Consider the following 17327-nt stretch of genomic DNA (forward strand, 5'->3'; position numbering starts at 1 on the left):
GTATATTTTTGAGGAAATTTTTTATTTTAATTTCATTTGTTTTTAGTATATTTAGTGTTAATATATATATTCTGTTTTATTAGGGGTAATAAATTAGAATAATAATTAATGATATAATTAGTGAGTTAAAAATCATAATTAAGAGTTTTAATTGGTCAAAATTAGGTTTAATCCGTTGACCGTTAATAAATTAACGGAATTGTTAACGGAGGACCAATTGTGATCCAATTTGACACGTACAGGACCAAAAAATTTAAAAGATAAAGTTTAGACCAAAATCGTAAAATGAACATATGTTCAGCACCAGTTTTGGCCTTTACTCTTCTCCTTTGGTAAAGGTTGCCTCTTCTCAAAGGAAATATTCAACTGAAAAAAAGAAGAGCTGCCTCAAAACATAAAGATATGGTGGGCCCATGATCAAGTTGAATATTTCTTCTTTCTTGTCAATCAACACTAAACAGAATCTTCTTCTTCATCTTCAGATTCTGATGGAGTATGCTGTTTACTCTGACCTTGCATCCAAATTTGCTCACTCAAGACAAGAATTGGGGCAAGTGGATAACCTACATGTAACATGTATAACTAGTAAGTGATACAACCACTATTTTTTTCGTTTCATTTTTATGTTGCTTACTTATCTTGCCCTTTTTAGCAATAATTCCTATAGCTAAAATACATTTTATTAAATCAATTAAGACATAGCTACACAAGGACATAACTCCTAGACAATAAGCATGAAGAAAGTTGATGTCTAACAACAAGGATCTATGCAACCAACATTTATATCGTTATCTTTGTGGGTTACAAATGAGATCTTCCGTACTCTTACATCATTGTGGAACAAATCCAAGGTTACGAAGATTTTGCACGAGACCACTGACTTTGAGAACGACACGAATTTCAAACAAGAAGAATCTCAATTTCACGTGTCAAAGTTTTATAAGTGCTCATTTCAATGTGATGACTATAAGTAGAGGAATTTTTCAATCTTCAAATATTAACTACGAAAACCTAAAAAACGTTCAAGAACTTAAATTTGAAGTTGTAGCAACAAAGTGACAAAAAAATAGATATCAGTGTCAAGTCAAGAGTCCATTAATCTCTTACTTGAGATCACACATATTTTCTCTTTCAACTAATAATTAGCTTTCGTCATAAGCAATCTAAGCTTAGATCGAACAAGATTGGAACTTAAACACCATGCATTGCCCGTGAATGGTACTCTCGAATTTTCAGTCTTATAGCAAGATTCAAGAACACACATTAAATATTCATATATACTAATTTAAGGTGCATAATAATAGATGTTGAAACTACTAATTAATAACACACATATATGATATATATGTTACACTTGAAGTCAATTGAAAATGATACAACCCAAACTGACCATGAAGGTAGTTCTAGGGGCAACAGCAAATTAAACTAATTTAGGAAGAAGATGTAACATAGTTGAATACTACTATAAGTTAATTAATTCCAAGAAAGTATTTGACGAAAATGTAAGTAAATTTTCAGGTAGAAGTGGCGATGTGGATCTCATTTTGAAGGTTGAAATTGTCCCGGCGAACGAGCTGTGGAATAGCTGGAACAATTTCTGGGCAAACTAGTGCACTCAAAGTCACTACATCGATGATTTGCTCTCTAATTTCGGAATTCTTCTGCCCATCCACTTGAATTTCCGGAAGCTTCTCTTCCACGGCCTTCTTCGCGCCATTGTATATCACATACAACACCATCTGAATCACTCCGAAGGTGAATCCTACCACATTTGGAATCTGTACATCATAAATAGTCGAAAGTCATTTTCACGAGAACTAATACCAAAAGACTATTCTATTATCATAGACAAAGGCAATTGTGGGGTCCATGGCCCCCAATTGTAATAAAAATAAGATTTTACGAAGTTTGTGTTTTGATGTGAGAACAACATTATCAAGGAAATTGTAAATTTGTCCTCTTGGGTTCAGTGTAAAGTTTCTGCCTCCGCCACTAAGTAGAGATAGCATTTTTGGTGGATAAATTCGATATACTATTACTGAAAAACATAATCCTCTCTCTATATATACTTACAGCAATATTGTAGTCCTTGCGTAGTAAGCCGTAGAAGAACCACATGACCGCGCTTAAGGTGAGGAAAAGTGAAAGGAGAAACGGCATGTATTCCACGCTCTTCGTTCGGATCACTTGTCTCTGAGGGTCGACCACGAAAAATAAATTAAATGTAACTACAATTGATAAATGAAAATTCATAATATTTCCTATTGACTTCGAAATAAATACTGACCAGGATAAATAAAGGCGCTACAAAGACGCACAGGGAGAAAATGAGGCAGATCCATCCTACAATGTTGCCACGTGTGGAGCCGTCCGCGAGAAAGTAAGTCAGCACAACAATTAGACTCATGCCAATGATGTTCATTAGAAGGATTAGAAACCCAGTTTGCAACTGCACCAACGGTGAGTTAATGGAATGTGAGACATGTTTACTAAAAATAGTAGATCGAGAATTTTAAGTTGGGGGGGAGGGTGGGGAGTATTGCGTACGTACCCTAGCGGATTTGGGGGCGTAACAAAGATAAAAAGAGATGTAAGCCGTGTGAACAAAACAGCCGACGGAGTTGATGGTGATGAGGAGAGTGGTGTCTGTCTTGAGCATAGCATAATATATCCACAACATTGCACTGAACAATCCAACTACATATGGCACTGATTGGAATCCTTCTGTTGATTTTTTCTTGTATATTTGAATAAATGTTGGTCTGCATCAAAATATTTACTATATATCATTATACCTTGATATGGAAAAATTATTTTATTAGTCACAAATAATACTATTATCTGTAGCTAGTGAAGACTTACACTGGTGCGAGGAACACCATTAAGGAAACGAAGTTGCCTGCAAAAAACAAATTATTTTTTATTATAATGAATGAAGTATAAAAATAAATTGTGAATGCTTACATGGGTATTTTACATTGAAAATTGGTTGTTTAACAAGTTGTAACAACTTGCTTTTTTGCTACATTTATAATCTTTTTGTCTTACTTGAGATATCAATGTAGCATGAAATGGGAGACAATGCATTTGACATGAAAAAACTACAAGAATTTAATAATAATAATAAAATGAGATGTTGTACCAAGAAGGCCGAAGATGAAATCCAAGTAACTCATCTTGAATTTGAAAGAATTAATATACACAAATTAATCTCTTGCTCTTAACTTAAAAGAAAAGACTAATTAAGTTGAGAATATGTATGTGTTACTAACATCGAGTGGTTTATATAGAGATTACTGATTAGCAAGTGGGATGCATATTACATTAATTTGAAATGCAAATTAAAATGAATGGTGAAAACCAACTCAATTGTAGTACTCCTATTATTCTTTACAGTTGTTCAAGACTCAAATTAAAGAGTGGTGATAATTATTTGAACACAACACATAATATTGCTTCTTCCTTTTTTCTTACCACATCTAACCTAATTGGGCAATATATGCATTGTTTTTCCCACGATCAAATTTGGTTGTGTTTTTTGGTAGATCCCCCTAAATCGATGGGACCCACGCATGCTCAATCCGATGTGTCACCCACCAATCCATTTGGGTAACGCTTTACAACTCATTCTTACCGCTGTTGTGACTCGAACTCTCGATCTATTTTTAGATGCAATAATGATGTCTTATCCACTAGGTTGTGATCCATCATTAATGCGCAAGGTCAAATTTGGTTCGGTGAATGATGTGTTTTCCTTTTCTTGACGATCAAGTGATCCTAAAAGTACAAAAATCAAATTTAATGGATACGACAATTTCCCTTCTATCGAGATTCATTCGTCAAATTAATTAACTTATATTTCTCTCGATTTGTTAATTTCCGGCGCACAAATTTCTTTTCACCAACTGATTAATTAAGATGTGATGAATTAACTAGCAAAAGAATTTATCGAATATCATGTGATCTCTTTGAGTTTTAAATTTTTAATGTATAAACCAATACATAGTAAAAATCATTAAATAGGGTTTTCTTTGTTCATTTCTTTGTTCATTTCTTTGTAACTTCAATATTTCATTAAGTGACTATAATACAAATCAAATTATGTAACTTCAATATTTCATTAAGTGACTATAACCCAAATCAAATTGAAAGCAATAAAGATTAATACTCCATATCTCAACTAATGAAGCGTAAAATTAAATTCAATGTGTAGGTAAATTGGGGTTTTCTCCACGTCAAGAATTATGCCAGCATAAGACCAAACCAGCTTTGCCCGACGCACTATATATTGTGTTCAATAATAGCCTCTAATTTGTTCTTTACATCTACTAATTAAATAGTACCACTCATAAATAATTAGTTAAAATTACAGTTACACTTAATAACAAATTTTACATCCATGTATATGACTATCTAGCTATAATTTGTCACCAACAAATCAATTTACATTTTGACTTTCAAACATACTATTGTACTACTGAATTAGGAGTATCTTAATTAATTACATCGCACTCCAAAAAACTTATCTAGCTTTAAATTTTATTTGCGAGTTTCAAATTATTTCCAGTTCTGGATGTTTTCTCCAGCAAAGAAAATGTAGAAATCATACTTGTGTTTAGCTATGTTAGCATTTTGCAAGAAAATGGTAATAAAGGAACATTTTTCTTCCGTCCCTTACACATAAATACTTCAGAGATGGTACTAAGTTTTAATGTGAATTGTCTAAGTATGAGAAAAAAAAAGATGAAAATGAGATTGAAATAATATTAGTAGTGTAGTAATGCATAATTGAACAAGTTTTCAATTACTATAAAAGTAGAGTAACTTTGATTGACAGACCAAAATAGGGAAAGAATAATAGTACTCCTCCGATCCTGAAAAGTATGAACATTTGGTTCACACGGATTTTAATGCATAATTAATAATAAATATATGAGAAATGGAGAAAAGGGTAACGTAAGTAGTAAGTAGTTTAGTGGAGAGTGAGATTCACATCATTAGTAGTGTAGTGCAATGATATTATAAATAAAGTGATGTGTAGGAATAATGTGTTTTTAACTATTCCCAAATTAGAAATTTCATACTTCTCAGGAACATACTAACACGAAAATAATTCATATACTTTTCTGGGATGAAGGGAGTAAAATTTTGAGATGAGGAATATGAAAAAGCAATGATATGTGGGCATGAGAACATGGAGAAAAAAGGAGTGGCATGAAAGAGAAGAGGCGGTGATGTAACCAAGAAGATTGCCCGGAGCCCGAAAATATAAGGTTCCAGGCAAATCATTCTTGGCTACTAAACCATCGAAACCCTCTTCTCTTCATGCAACCCCTCTCCTCTCTACTCTACCTCAATCTTCATATGTGCATTTCTATGTCCAATTTTCACCTCTATTTATACACCAAAATTTTCTCGAATTTATTCTCTATTGCATCAGGATGGATTGTCAACCTTCAATTTAATTTCATAATTACAACTTTTTCCACCAATTGTTGAGCTGGAACAAATAGGATCCAGTCCAGTAGGGAGAGGGAATACCACATTCCTTTTTTAGTTTTTTCTTTTCGATATTTTATATCGTTATATTAGTGTGCATCATCCGATTTATAAACATAGAAAATATGTATTACTACTAAATACTTTATTTTATAAATAGAAAAATTGTTTAAAGGTAGCCATTCGTTTATCCCTCTAAATTTCTGTAGGTTGATTGATTGACCCCATTTAAGATTTTAAGAAAATTTACTTATATTGGACTATAATTGAATAAAACTCTAGATTAATATTGTCATATTTAAAGAAAATTAAAGATATAGAGTGATACTCCATCCGTCCTAGATTTATAGTCATATTTGCCATAAAAGTCCGTCCCACATTTATAGTCACATTTAGAATTTCCGTATTTGGACATAAAATTTTACCCCATTATTCACTAAAATTACACCCAAATGTCATTATCTACACTGAAATAAATCAAAACAAAATAAAAAATCAAAAAGTCAAAAAGGGACTCACCTTCAACCAACTCATTTCATTTATTACACACTCCATTATCTCACTCCATCATCTCATTTCATTTATTACACATTCCAACATCTCATTCCATTTATTACCATCTCACTCCACCATCTCATTCCATTTATTACACATTCCATTATCTCACTCCACCATCTCATTCCATTTATTACACACTCTACCTCTCACTTCATTAATTACACACTCCACTAATTCCTTAAAATTCGTGCCATAACTAAATGTGACTATAAATATGTGACGGAGGAAATATTATTTAGGTTGGTTCCCTTTATTCATAAGTTTTTATAGTCAATGGCAATAACTTTTCGCATCCTCTTCTTTTTTTTGTCAACTTATTGATTCTAAAGGGATATATTCATTCAAAATCTGCTACTTGGATTTTGGAATGTCAACAACTCAGCAATCAGCATTGAATTGAAACAAATTAAAATCAGAACAAATGATTTCCATCTATCTACAAGAATCGGGACTCATCTAATCATAAGTCGAAGATTGATAAAATAAGAAAATCGTGAATATTGAATGTTTTGTGGTGAGCCACACCCTAGCAACTGAATTTGCTTTTTATAATGTAAAATCGTAAACATACAAATTGTCGATGACAGAAAAGAACCTAATAAGAAGCATGCTCGCTCCTAAAAGAGACGATGACTGAAGTACAATCGTTGACATGTATGTGCCATCGAGATCAGAAACAAAAAAGGGCTTCTTCAAATCAAAATGAAAGCTTAGACTAAATCTCACTGCTGAAGACGCTTCATGATTATGAGACTCATATCCATGTAGCGTTGAGCACAGTTGGTGAGGCAATTAGCTTCGCTGGAACTGAACTTGCTTCCGGGAGAGCCAGTGATGCATTTGTCCCAGCAAGCAGATGTAAGCTTTGAGATCATTTCACTAATCATGGCCTTCTGTTTTTCTTGCTGAAAATATTCAATAACAGAGGTTAGATACCTGAAAGAAACAAAATTGTTCAAATCAAGTAGGATTGCCCTAATGCTAATTCTGGGATGCTTACTAAATAAATCCTCGATTGCCTAAATATTGGACCTAACTGTGAAAATTATTACAGAAATGGGTGTTTTGCAATAGTTCGTATAAATGCTAGTGCAAACAAGTGTTGCCACAATAAGGCTAATTGACCAATACTTTAGAATAAGGATTTGTTCTACAAGTGGCTTTTAGTCCACCCAAATGGGATGAAGTTTCAAAAAGAAGTCATTGAAAACCTGTTGCTATTGCTCGAAATTCATAAAACAAATGAAAAGGCAGCAACACAACCTTAATTATTGTTAAGCCTGCAGTTCGAATTATAAAACTATAGTAGTACTTCAACAACAGAAGTGGGTTTTATCATTCTCAGAAAATAGAAAGGTTGATATTTTGACCATATGCATGATCAGGATAGAGCTGTGATTAAGAAACTACGGAAGATACAAAAACAGGGGAAATAAAAAGGCAGGGTAGATACTGGATTTTATATAAAGTCTCTAATGTTATTGTTTCCATGAGATAGTCTTGAATGAATAACAAAGCAAGGCCTAGCTTGTATGTACAAGCATAAAATTTACACACAGCTTTACGGATGTTGCAACCTTCCCCCCAGCATCAAGAAGCTTGCCTAGAATCCAAGAATCATAAGGCTAGAACAATTTTGGTAGTGAAGTAGGTTTAATTTTGATCAAAGGCAAGCTGAGGATGAAGAACCCTTTGAGAGAGACTGAGAATCTACTCTACAGTCTACACAATACAACACTACACTAGAAGAAAAGGAGAGGAAAAAAATTAACACCTTTGCTTTCTACTTACATTAAAACACAGGTAATAATTCAACTAAAAACTAACAGACTGTAAACTCAAACATTCAAAATCTTTAAAATCTAATCAAGCAAGGCGGCAGCCAATTATTCCCTAAAATTCATTACTGATGAAGTGGAAGAATTTAAAATTTAACCAAAGAAATGTCGTCGTTACGAATAAGATAATCCAGAAACAAACGATCCTGATATTACTCCTCTATTAACATTGAATTTTACCATTTGCGATACAGAAAGCGTATAAATATAGAACCGAAATAATTCGATAAATTTAAGGACTTACGGCTAGAAGGTTCTGCAGCTCTGGGGAGTTGATTGACGAAGGATCCATCGAAGATTTGCTGTGGTAGAAGGTGTTAATCAAAACCCTAGCAGAGGACAAAACCCTTCTTCAACTAAAAATTGGGAATAAGTAATATGGGCTTGGGCCCATATGATGATGAGGAATAAGAGACTCGGCCCATGCGGTTCAATTTTTTGCATAAAGAGAATCCACTCAACCCGGTGGTTCGACCGGCCCATGGCATCTGACCGGGTGCATTCGACCCGCCCTGATGATGGCCAGGTACACTTTGGCCTACCCATCCGACTCAAGTTACAAACTTTGACTCTACCAGATGCTTTAAGGCTCAATAATCCCTTGACCGGGTAGCATTCTACAAAGTGCATTTTTGTCTATTTTTAGCATTTTTTTTCTTATTATTTGGATCTCCAAGTATAAATTAAATTAAATTTTCAAATCTTTTACAATTACATTTTAAGGCTGTTTATTCAATTTTCAATTTATTAGATATCTTATCTACAATGTACGTGGCCTACTACCCTTTGAAAATGAAATATATAGTACTACTATAGTAATTATGTGGTATCTATATATGTAATTTCTATCTTTCACCGTGGTAGCTTTAATTTCAAATCATTGGATGAAAATTATAGCATAATAGTATACATAAAGCATAGATAGCCCTTGAAAACAGGACAATCGGTTAATCGGCTTCCATTTTGTGGGCGTTTTCCGTGAGAGTTAATTTGACACCCCATCATTTGAAGATACGAAACAAGCTCGTAACATAGCGACGATGGTGGGGTGCAAAATTTCCAAGATTAGCACCGACAGAGCCATATTCCGACGAACTAGGCTCCGTCCGCTTGTCCTCCAACAGATAGCCGCGATGAGGACGTGGCGGCTTCCCGCCCGCTCCCCAAAGGACAACTCATACAAAAAGAGCCTCCTTTTGGAAGAAAAGACTTTGGAAAGCAATAGCGTTGTCGTGGCCACCGTCATCGGCAACACCTACGGCCTTAAAGTCTCCACCAAACCCAAACTCCATCCGCAACTTGAAGATGGACACGACGACGATCAATGCAGAATGATCGCTCGGGGATCGCCTAGTTTTCGAATTTTTTTCGAGGATGCTGCACGAGATGCCCATCTACAGCAATTTGGTACATACTCTTTTTTATTATTATTTCAAATTACTTGATCGTATTTTATTTCGGATTGTTGACTGATCGTTGCTCTCGAAAGTTTAGGTCAAGACGAGTGTTCAAAAGAGACATATTCCAAGGTAAACAATATATCTGTCTAAAATTAATAATCTGTTGGTAGTGCCGTAGTGGATGAAAAGATTATATAATAAAATTGTCTATTAATTTGAAAAATAAATTATAAAATGAATCTTTTGTGTGATTTGTACAGAAAGAGGAGGAGGGAAGTGTCCAAAAGAAAGCGAAGAGAGACAGAAATATGAAGAGACACATTAAAAATGTGATATTGAGAAAGAGATTTGTGAAAAATCTAAACATGAAAGGCCGTACATATAATCACCCATCTCAATGATAATTATAATTACATTAGGCCTTGAAATTTTCCTATTCCACCTTTTTTTTTTCTCTATTACTATGTATATACACTGTACAATTTTATTAAGCTCTTTACTATGTAAGTGTGTACTATGTTGGATAGGGGAAATTCTCTTCAAAAATTAATATTCAGTCGATTTTTTTGTCACGTACATAAAAAATATTTCCACTGAACTATATGACTAGCAATTAGAAGTCACCAGTTAGTCTTTAATCATAAACGACTTTACAAATTTTGATTTGCAAATGAGTCAGTGACCATACACAAGAAATAAAACTCGTCAGGAAATTTGCGAATATAATTACTCCCTCCGTCCCACATAATTTTACCCAGTATTCCATTTTCGGTTGTCCGACATAATTTTATCCATTTCACTTTTACCATTTTTGGTAGTGGACCATATATTCCACTAACTCATTCCTACTCACATTTTATTATAAAACTAATACTTTAAAAGTAGGACTCACATCCCACTAACTATTTCAATTCACTTTCCATTACATTCTTTAAAACCCGTGCCGGATCAAAGTGTGTAAAATTATGTGAGACGGAGAGAGTAAACAATAATAAAGTTCTTGTAAAAGCGCCACAATAAATGTTTAAACATTTAAGAACTATTTTTGAGATAAAAAAGTGGTTTTTTTGATATGCCAAGCTAGACATGCCAGCTTTGTGGCTCAAAAACTATTTTTGGATATACAAACTTGGCTTTTTTGAGATATTGAAATATACTTGTTATTTTGCTCAAATGTTATGACAAGAATGATAATTAAGACTTCCACATAAGATTTAGTGATTTACTACAATAGCTATATTTAAATTATTTTTAGATCAATTGTGATTTAACATCATCTCCCTCCCTTATTGTAACTAACTCGCAACATCTAAAATATACACAACCAAATTTACATATACAAAATTTGAAACTGCTATAATCTTTTGACCGTGAAAAGTTAAATCTCTAAAGCTAACTATTCTATCTCATCTAATATTATCACTATTTCACAAATCAAGCACGGAGTAATATTCAACAAAGTGGTGCTGTTTTTAATTAAAATTCTAAAAATCAGAAAATAAACAAAAAAAAAAAAAAATCAACTTGATTTAATAATTGGTAAATTCTCAACCACCAAATACAACCCTTTCAAAGCGATAGGGCCATATAAAAATTATGCGTATTAAATTTCAAAAAGAAAATGCCCCACGGGCCTACCAAAGCAGCCAATTTAGATAATTTATTAATGGATTAATATTTTTCCACTAGCAAGATTCCTCTACAGTTCCAACGCATACATTTCCTACAGTATTTCATCTCCATTACACTGTTCCAGCGAGGTAAGGATAGTATCGTCATTAGGGTACAACCTACTAAAGCATCACCAACTTCTACAGGACAGAATCCTACGCTTCAGAAGGTTGTACTCTGACGTTTGACCTTGGACTGCCAAAACGGAATTAACAAAAAGGTGTAATAGATAATTCTTCCGCCCCTAATCCCACCATTAAAGGCAGCTCACCAATCTCCCTCTTTCTCTCGTTTTTTTATTTAGGTAAGTATTGTTTTCATTTTGTTAGCACAGATTTTTCAACATATTCGTTCAATTTTTCGAATTCCTCACTTGTTTTTGTGTGTTCAGATACTGAATTTGGGTAGGTGGTGGTAGCGTATCTGTGTTAGTTTGTTGGATTTAAGTTATTGTCAACGATTTCTGTGTCGCCAGATTTGATCTGAGTAACGAGATTGTGGATTTGAATGTGTTGTTTGATGTTGTTCAGGGAGCTATAGAGTGAAGCCGATATGTTGGGAGTTTTGAGGAGCAAAGTTGCCTGCAGAGCCAATCATGCTTTGGTAATTAATTTCTTTAATTTCACCTTAATTTACTTCCGCTTCTTGGTGGTTCATCCAATTGATTGTTCGTGCTCTTGACCTGATTCCGGATTTGATTTTTGGGTTGGAAGGGTTTGGAGCAAGGACTTCGAGCGATTGCATCTAGGGCTTTTTCGTCTTCAGCAAAGGAGGTAATAACTGATGAAATGATTAGTAACTAATTGAAGAACCTTTTTGTGTAAAGAATCCATAAGGTTATTGATTTTTAAGGCTTCTCATGTTGGGTTGCTATAGGAAAATATGTTTCCAATGTTCTCCCACTCTTATGGTTTTTGTTACACTTTAGATTGCTGTGCCATTTCATGTGGCCTGTGATTATGGTTTATCTGATTCTGTATTGACTCTTGTTCAGCGTATTCACTTGGTGATCAGTCAGTTGTTGAGATATTTGACGTTTATAAGATGTATTACTCATGTCTATTGATGTTATTGTTTTTTTTAGACGATGACAGTTCGTGATGCTTTAAACTCGGCCCTTGATGAAGAGATGTCAGCTGATCCGAAAGTCTATGTTATGGGTGAAGAGGTATCACTGTCCACCGAACATTAAATCACTTCATATGTGAATGGTGTTCTACTTTAAATTTGACATTTGCTGGTTTAGTCACATTGTTAACTAAGCTATTGTTGTATAGGTTGGCGAGTATCAGGGTGCATATAAGGTGAGCTTTGGTTCACTTGTGAATTGTTCAAATGGAAATTGCTCTGTATCTCTAATTTGCTATCCATTTATTACTAGATTACAAAAGGGCTTCTTGACAAGTATGGTCCTGAGAGGGTGCTGGATACACCCATCACTGAGGTTGGCTCTTTTCCTGTGCACATGAGTTTTTTAAATTCGATTAAGGAGAAAATAATTCTCAATTCAATACTTTGTGTAGGCTGGGTTCGCTGGAATTGGAGTTGGTTCAGCATATTACGGTCTAAAGCCTGTAATTGAGTTCATGACATTCAACTTCTCAATGCAGGTTAGGTTTCTCCTATCACGATGCTTTAGCTTCACAAAATTTGTACTACTATTTTAGATTTTAGAATCTGTGTCAGTTTTTCCAAGTCCATTTTCAAAATTGCAACTGCTCGTTGTTGCAGTTTCTTCTACAACCATTCGCATGTATTGTAAGATTTCATAGTTGCATGTCTTCTACATTTCTTTCTCTCTCTTGTTTGGTGGTGAGAGCATATGTAAATTCTTAAGTATGGATGTGTTTTAAGCTACACCTCAACATGAATCTCCCTAAAAAAGCATATGTAAATTCTTAAGCCTATTTCTTGCAACAAAATGTGTTAAGGCTGAGTGGTAAAGGTAACTGACAAGTTCTTGCTGCAGGCCATTGATCACATTATTAATTCTGCTGCAAAATCAAATTACATGTCCGCTGGTCAAATATCAGTGCCCATAGTTTTCAGAGGCCCAAATGGTGCTGCTGCTGGTGTAGGGGCTCAACATTCTCAGGTATTGGAATAAGAAAAAAAATTAAACCTTATAACTGTCACTTCAAACAATACATTTTTGTCTGTTGCAACTTAGTTATATTGAAATTTAATTATTTTGAACTCTACATGCTACATCATTTGCCCTCTTTAAACGATATGAACTATTCATAGCCATATGGTTACCTCCCTAATATAAATACCATTTTATCTGGAGTTTGAGCTTCAATTGTGATTCCAAATTATCAAATTCAAATATAAATAATTAAACTTGGGCTTCTGAGGTGTTCATTTAAATATTTTTGAATGGTGTTTTTCGTCTCTTGTATTTCACATTTGTGAGCATATTAAATATAGAACCACGTCCATGTATTTACTAAAAGTAACAGATATGAATGTATAGTAACTGTTCTCATCGGTGATTTGGTTTTACAAAAACATAACAGATGTTGCTCACTAGGCCCATGTATCCAAATCTCTGACATGTTGACTTAATGATCACGATCTGTGTCATCCAGAATGTCACAGAAGGTGTTCCCATAACCAATTAGTCATGGAGTTGATAACTAGCTTTTTGTCTTTCGCAATGGAAGGGTATTTTATGCAAGATAGATCAGTTTGGCATCAAAAAATTTTACATGATTAATAGTTAGTTGCTGAGTAGATTGTCTTGTAATATCTGGTGAAGGAAATTGTTACATTTAGTCACTTACACAACATATGCATTTAGAATTAGATATGGATATGTCTATGAGCGCAAAACTAAGTTGTATCCTTTGTAGTGCTATGCAGCATGGTTCGGTGCAATCCCAGGTCTTAAGGTACTAACTCCTTATTCATCAGAAGATGCTCGTGGTCTGCTTAAGGCTGCAATAAGGGATCCAGATCCCGTTGTCTTCCTGGAAAATGAGTTGCTGTGAGTACTACTACTTTGGTACTAATGCTTTTAGTGTGCTCCTGAACTAATGCTAATTTTCTGGGGGATTAATTATTTATGTACAGGTATGGTGAATCATTTCCTGTTTCGGCTGAAGTCCTCGACTCCAGTTTCTGTCTTCCTATTGGGAAAGCCAAGGTACAGTATGCCTCTCTATAATATCATGTGCTTACGGTTTGCAGCTTAGTGATTATTTATTCAAAGTTTGTTAACTTTTTGGCAGATAGAACGAGAAGGAAAGGATGTAACTATCACTGCTTTCTCGAAGATGGTTGGCTATGCTCTTCAGGTCTGTCATTATTTGTTAAATGCATTTTGGATGTTTAATTCCTAGGAGTGTGAAGAAGTCCGGTCCAACTGTACAGATCAGTGTATAAATTCTTAACCCATTTGTATTCCTCTTAATCAAATGTGCACAGGCTGCTGACATTCTTGCAAAAGACGGAATCAGTGCCGAGGTAACTAAAATGTTTCAATAGATCCCATTTATACCTTCTTACAGAGAGTGAAGTTGGAATTACAACTATGTTGGGGCTCCTTTTGCATGTGCAGGTGATAAATCTTCGCTCAATCCGCCCACTTGATAGAGCTGCGATAAATGCTTCGGTTAGGAAAACAAACAGGCTGGTGACTGTTGAGGAAGGATTCCCTCAACATGGTGTTGGTGCTGAGATCTGGTATTTAATTGACCCCCTCTCTCCCTCTTTAACTCAGTCCTATCCCTTCAAGCCTTAATGGAGTACTTATTTTATGATTCCTTTTGGCTCTTCAGCGCATCTGTTCTTGAAGATAGTTTTGAGTATCTCGATGCAGCTGTTGAGAGGATTTCAGGGGCTGATGTTCCTATGCCATATGCTGCAAATCTTGAGAGGATGGCTGTCCCACAGGTATACCTATCTTCTCTCTTCTTGGACTTTTGATTTTTTTTATTGCTTAGCTTTATTTGAGTAAAGTTAATTGCTGTCACAGAGACAGAGAACTGACCAAATATTTTCTTGTGTATAATTGATCAACATCCCTAGTGCCGTCAACTAGTACGTGCCACAGAAAATATGCTTGTTTCTAGTCAAGATTATTTGGTTTGTAGGTGTAAAAAAGGCTCAATGGCCTACCAGATTTTAAGACAATGGCTAGTTAAACTAAGGAAATATCCATACTTTGTTTTTTACCTTTTTTTTAATCAATCCTTGTTGCTAATTCAATAGCTGTGGAGTATCTGATATTGGCCGTGTTTGTCAGGTCGAGGACATTGTCCGTGCAGCAAAGAGGGCTTGTTACAGATCAACTGCTTTGGCCGCAACGGCTTAGAGGATGGGATCACCGGAGCGCTTCACTCTACATTACATTTTTTACATACGTTTCCCTCCCTTGCCTGGAATAAGTTCATGTAATTCACAATACCGTAGAGGCTTAACAAGTCTACGTTGAAAGCCTCGTTGTTGAGGAGCTTCGTATGCTTTATTTTGTGACAATTTCTTGATACTCAGCCAAACAGGGAAAGTAAATGAGCAAATTCAGTCTTCTGCTAAATTGTCCACCTATATGAATTTTCTACTTTGATAGTAAGATTTCAGTCACAGTATCAAAATCTCAGTAGTAAAAACACTGCAACCAACAAAAGGCATAACAATAAAGTAGAGCAAATCAAGATGTTTGAAGTTCTTTCAGAAACAGCAACAATTATTGATTTAGCTCATACTGAAGCATGTGAGACCTTTCGCACTAAAGTTACATGAAAAAAACACAAACTCAAAACAGCAATACTTTCCGAAACTTCAGTTTCAATCATTCATGTTCCGCATTCTTTGCATTGATTTCCTTGGCTAAGCTTTTGCAGGCGTACATTGTGTGGAAACTGTTGGAGACCTTTTTCACAACATGATCTTGCTGCATATATCCAACAAATTGAGTGACGATGATGCTTGACTGTGCTGTAAAGAACCTAAACTCCAACAGAAAACTTAGCAACTCAACGAACTTAGGAAATTAACAAAAAACAACACAGAAACGAAACTAAACAGTTTTGCCTTATCCTTGGACCTTCAGTTCAATACAGTTTGTAGAGTTAATATCCCACATCGGAAGCGAGAGACTCTAGAGTAGCCAAGCGCTACTATAAAATAAGAAGGCGAATTGCTATGAAAGTCACGCAGCCGCGCGTTGAGCACATAGCGAACTATTCTTTCGCCTTTTACTAAAGAATACCGTGTGCTCGTTGCCTATAAGCGGCATACGCCATTTTTTGGAGGGGTGTTTCGATAAATGAACCCCCCAGCAATACTAGTTTAAATTTAGTTTTAGTAATTGTTATTTAGAGAGTGTAATTCTTTACCCCAACTAATACAATTTTACAAACTATGCAACCATATGAATAAATCATCCAATAAAACATTGATATATATGCTCAACACCAACATGCAACAGAAGCATATACAAATTCATACTATGTTCAAGAACACAATTGTTTTAGCTCACTTACACAAAAATATACAAACTCGAAAAAAAGAATACTTTTGGAAACTTCAGTTTCACGTCGTTCATGTTCTGATATCTTTGCATCGATTTGCTTGACTAGCTTCTTCATTGTTTGAAGAGTGTTGAAGACCTATTTCATAATTTCCCTTTTCCTGAAACAACACAAAAACAAAATACACTGTTTTTGGCTTTAGTGCTAGTATGTTTCTCGAGTACAAACATAAATATTCTCAAAACTTTTGTCAATGGTTCTTATATCCCCATACATCATCCCTCTTCTCTGTTGGACTGAAGAGCGAGCGCCGGTTGTGAATTGGTTTGTGGAGTGTAATGTCCCACACTGGAAGCGAGAGACACAAGACTAAAAGCTATATATGTAATCATCCTCTATAATCGAACAGTTATGTTGACTAAAATATTGATTTTATAACAAGAAGAGGAAATGCAAGGTAAAAGCTATATTATGTTTGGCAGTTAGAAATATATGTTACTAGAAGTTTAAAAATGCATTACACGATTTAACAGTTTTAATGCTTACGGGTTATGCAAATAATTAAAGGGGCGGTGTTGTTGAGGAGGTTGGATTTTTTGGCCATCTTTGGATTTCAAAGTGTTGGTAACACATGGGTTATTTCCAAACCCAAGATGTAATGGCAACAAGAATCCTAAATTTTTGCAACCACCTTTTCATTATGTATTGGTGTTTGTTTTGGGATATGCACAAGTATTTATCTTTTTTTGGGGAAGTTTGTGCAGCCTATATGAATCCTTTGTATTGGCATCTTGATATAATGCGAAATACCTATTTAATACTCCCCCCGTCCCGCTTTAGCAGTCCCATTGACTTTTCTGTCCTCCTTTTGTAAAAATGATAAA

General features: G+C 34.8%; 4 protein-coding genes and 1 non-coding gene across 5 annotated transcripts; 3 read left to right on the plus strand and 2 right to left on the minus strand.

The window, feature by feature from the left end:
* Positions 1-1280: 1280 nt before the first annotated feature.
* Positions 1281-5343, minus strand: LOC125193302 (bidirectional sugar transporter SWEET10-like). The gene is made up of 6 exons (XM_048091076.2): positions 3143-5343; positions 2863-2899; positions 2552-2762; positions 2288-2449; positions 2074-2193; positions 1281-1778 (listed from the first exon to the last, which is right to left on the minus strand). Exons 1-6 carry the CDS (start codon positions 3174-3176, stop codon positions 1515-1517), a joined length of 828 nt encoding a protein of 275 aa, XP_047947033.2. The 5' UTR covers positions 3177-5343; the 3' UTR covers positions 1281-1514.
* A 1171-nt stretch (positions 5344-6514) lies between these two features.
* Positions 6515-8266, minus strand: LOC125216071 (mitochondrial import inner membrane translocase subunit TIM8-like). Its single transcript, XM_048117692.2, has 2 exons — positions 8140-8266; positions 6515-6962 (listed from the first exon to the last, which is right to left on the minus strand). The coding sequence occupies exons 1-2, from the start codon at positions 8185-8187 to the stop codon at positions 6780-6782; spliced, it is 231 nt and encodes a 76-aa protein (XP_047973649.1). The 5' UTR covers positions 8188-8266; the 3' UTR covers positions 6515-6779.
* A 603-nt stretch (positions 8267-8869) lies between these two features.
* Positions 8870-9867, plus strand: LOC125205554 (nuclear polyadenylated RNA-binding protein). Its single transcript, XM_048104584.2, has 3 exons — positions 8870-9302; positions 9390-9424; positions 9556-9867. Exons 1-3 carry the CDS (start codon positions 8936-8938, stop codon positions 9694-9696), a joined length of 543 nt encoding a protein of 180 aa, XP_047960541.1. The 5' UTR covers positions 8870-8935; the 3' UTR covers positions 9697-9867.
* Positions 9868-11124: 1257 nt separating this feature from the next.
* On the plus strand, positions 11125-15506 carry LOC125201882 (pyruvate dehydrogenase E1 component subunit beta-1, mitochondrial). The gene is made up of 15 exons (XM_048100172.2): positions 11125-11270; positions 11497-11569; positions 11680-11739; positions 12051-12134; positions 12244-12270; positions 12348-12410; positions 12490-12576; positions 12936-13061; positions 13822-13955; positions 14042-14114; positions 14200-14265; positions 14396-14434; positions 14529-14653; positions 14749-14863; positions 15216-15506. Exons 2-15 carry the CDS (start codon positions 11519-11521, stop codon positions 15282-15284), a joined length of 1119 nt encoding a protein of 372 aa, XP_047956129.1. The 5' UTR covers positions 11125-11270; positions 11497-11518; the 3' UTR covers positions 15285-15506.
* Positions 15507-16127: 621 nt separating this feature from the next.
* LOC125202921 (U5 spliceosomal RNA) lies at positions 16128-16246 on the plus strand. Its single transcript, XR_007173251.2, has one exon. It is a non-coding gene; the product is annotated as a U5 spliceosomal RNA (small nuclear RNA).
* The last annotated feature ends 1081 nt before the right edge of the window (positions 16247-17327 follow it).

This window comes from Salvia hispanica, chromosome 2, assembly GCF_029641045.1.
Source record: "Salvia hispanica isolate PSC_SH4W2 chromosome 2, Shi_PSC_v1, whole genome shotgun sequence".
NCBI lineage: Eukaryota > Viridiplantae > Streptophyta > Magnoliopsida > Lamiales > Lamiaceae > Salvia > Salvia hispanica.

Bases quoted from the DNA above. Each gene is read 5' to 3' on its own strand.
- LOC125193302 (XM_048091076.2), bottom strand. From the start codon at position 3,176: ATGAGTTACTTGGATTTCATCTTCGGCCTTCTTG. The intron at 2,450-2,551 runs GTACGTACGCAA...CCGTTGGTGCAG, and splicing joins ACGCCCCCAAATCCGCTAGG to TTGCAAACTGGGTTTCTAAT. The intron at 2,194-2,287 runs GTCAGTATTTAT...GTCGACCCTCAG, and splicing joins TAGCGCCTTTATTTATCCTG to AGACAAGTGATCCGAACGAA.
- LOC125205554 (XM_048104584.2), top strand. From the start codon at position 8,936: ATGGTGGGGTGCAAAATTTCCAAGATTAGCACCGACAGAGCCATATTC. The intron at 9,303-9,389 runs GTACATACTCTT...TCGAAAGTTTAG, and splicing joins TGCCCATCTACAGCAATTTG to GTCAAGACGAGTGTTCAAAA. The intron at 9,425-9,555 runs GTAAACAATATA...TGATTTGTACAG, and splicing joins CAAAAGAGACATATTCCAAG to AAAGAGGAGGAGGGAAGTGT.
- LOC125216071 (XM_048117692.2), bottom strand. From the start codon at position 8,187: ATGGATCCTTCGTCAATCAACTCCCCAGAGCTGCAGAACCTTCTAGCC. The intron at 6,963-8,139 runs GTAAGTCCTTAA...GAATATTTTCAG, and splicing joins AGCTGCAGAACCTTCTAGCC to CAAGAAAAACAGAAGGCCAT.
- LOC125201882 (XM_048100172.2), top strand. From the start codon at position 11,519: ATGTTGGGAGTTTTGAGGAGCAAAGTTGCCTGCAGAGCCAATCATGCT. The intron at 13,062-13,821 runs GTATTGGAATAA...TATCCTTTGTAG, and splicing joins TAGGGGCTCAACATTCTCAG to TGCTATGCAGCATGGTTCGG. The intron at 14,654-14,748 runs GTATTTAATTGA...TTGGCTCTTCAG, and splicing joins GGTGTTGGTGCTGAGATCTG to CGCATCTGTTCTTGAAGATA.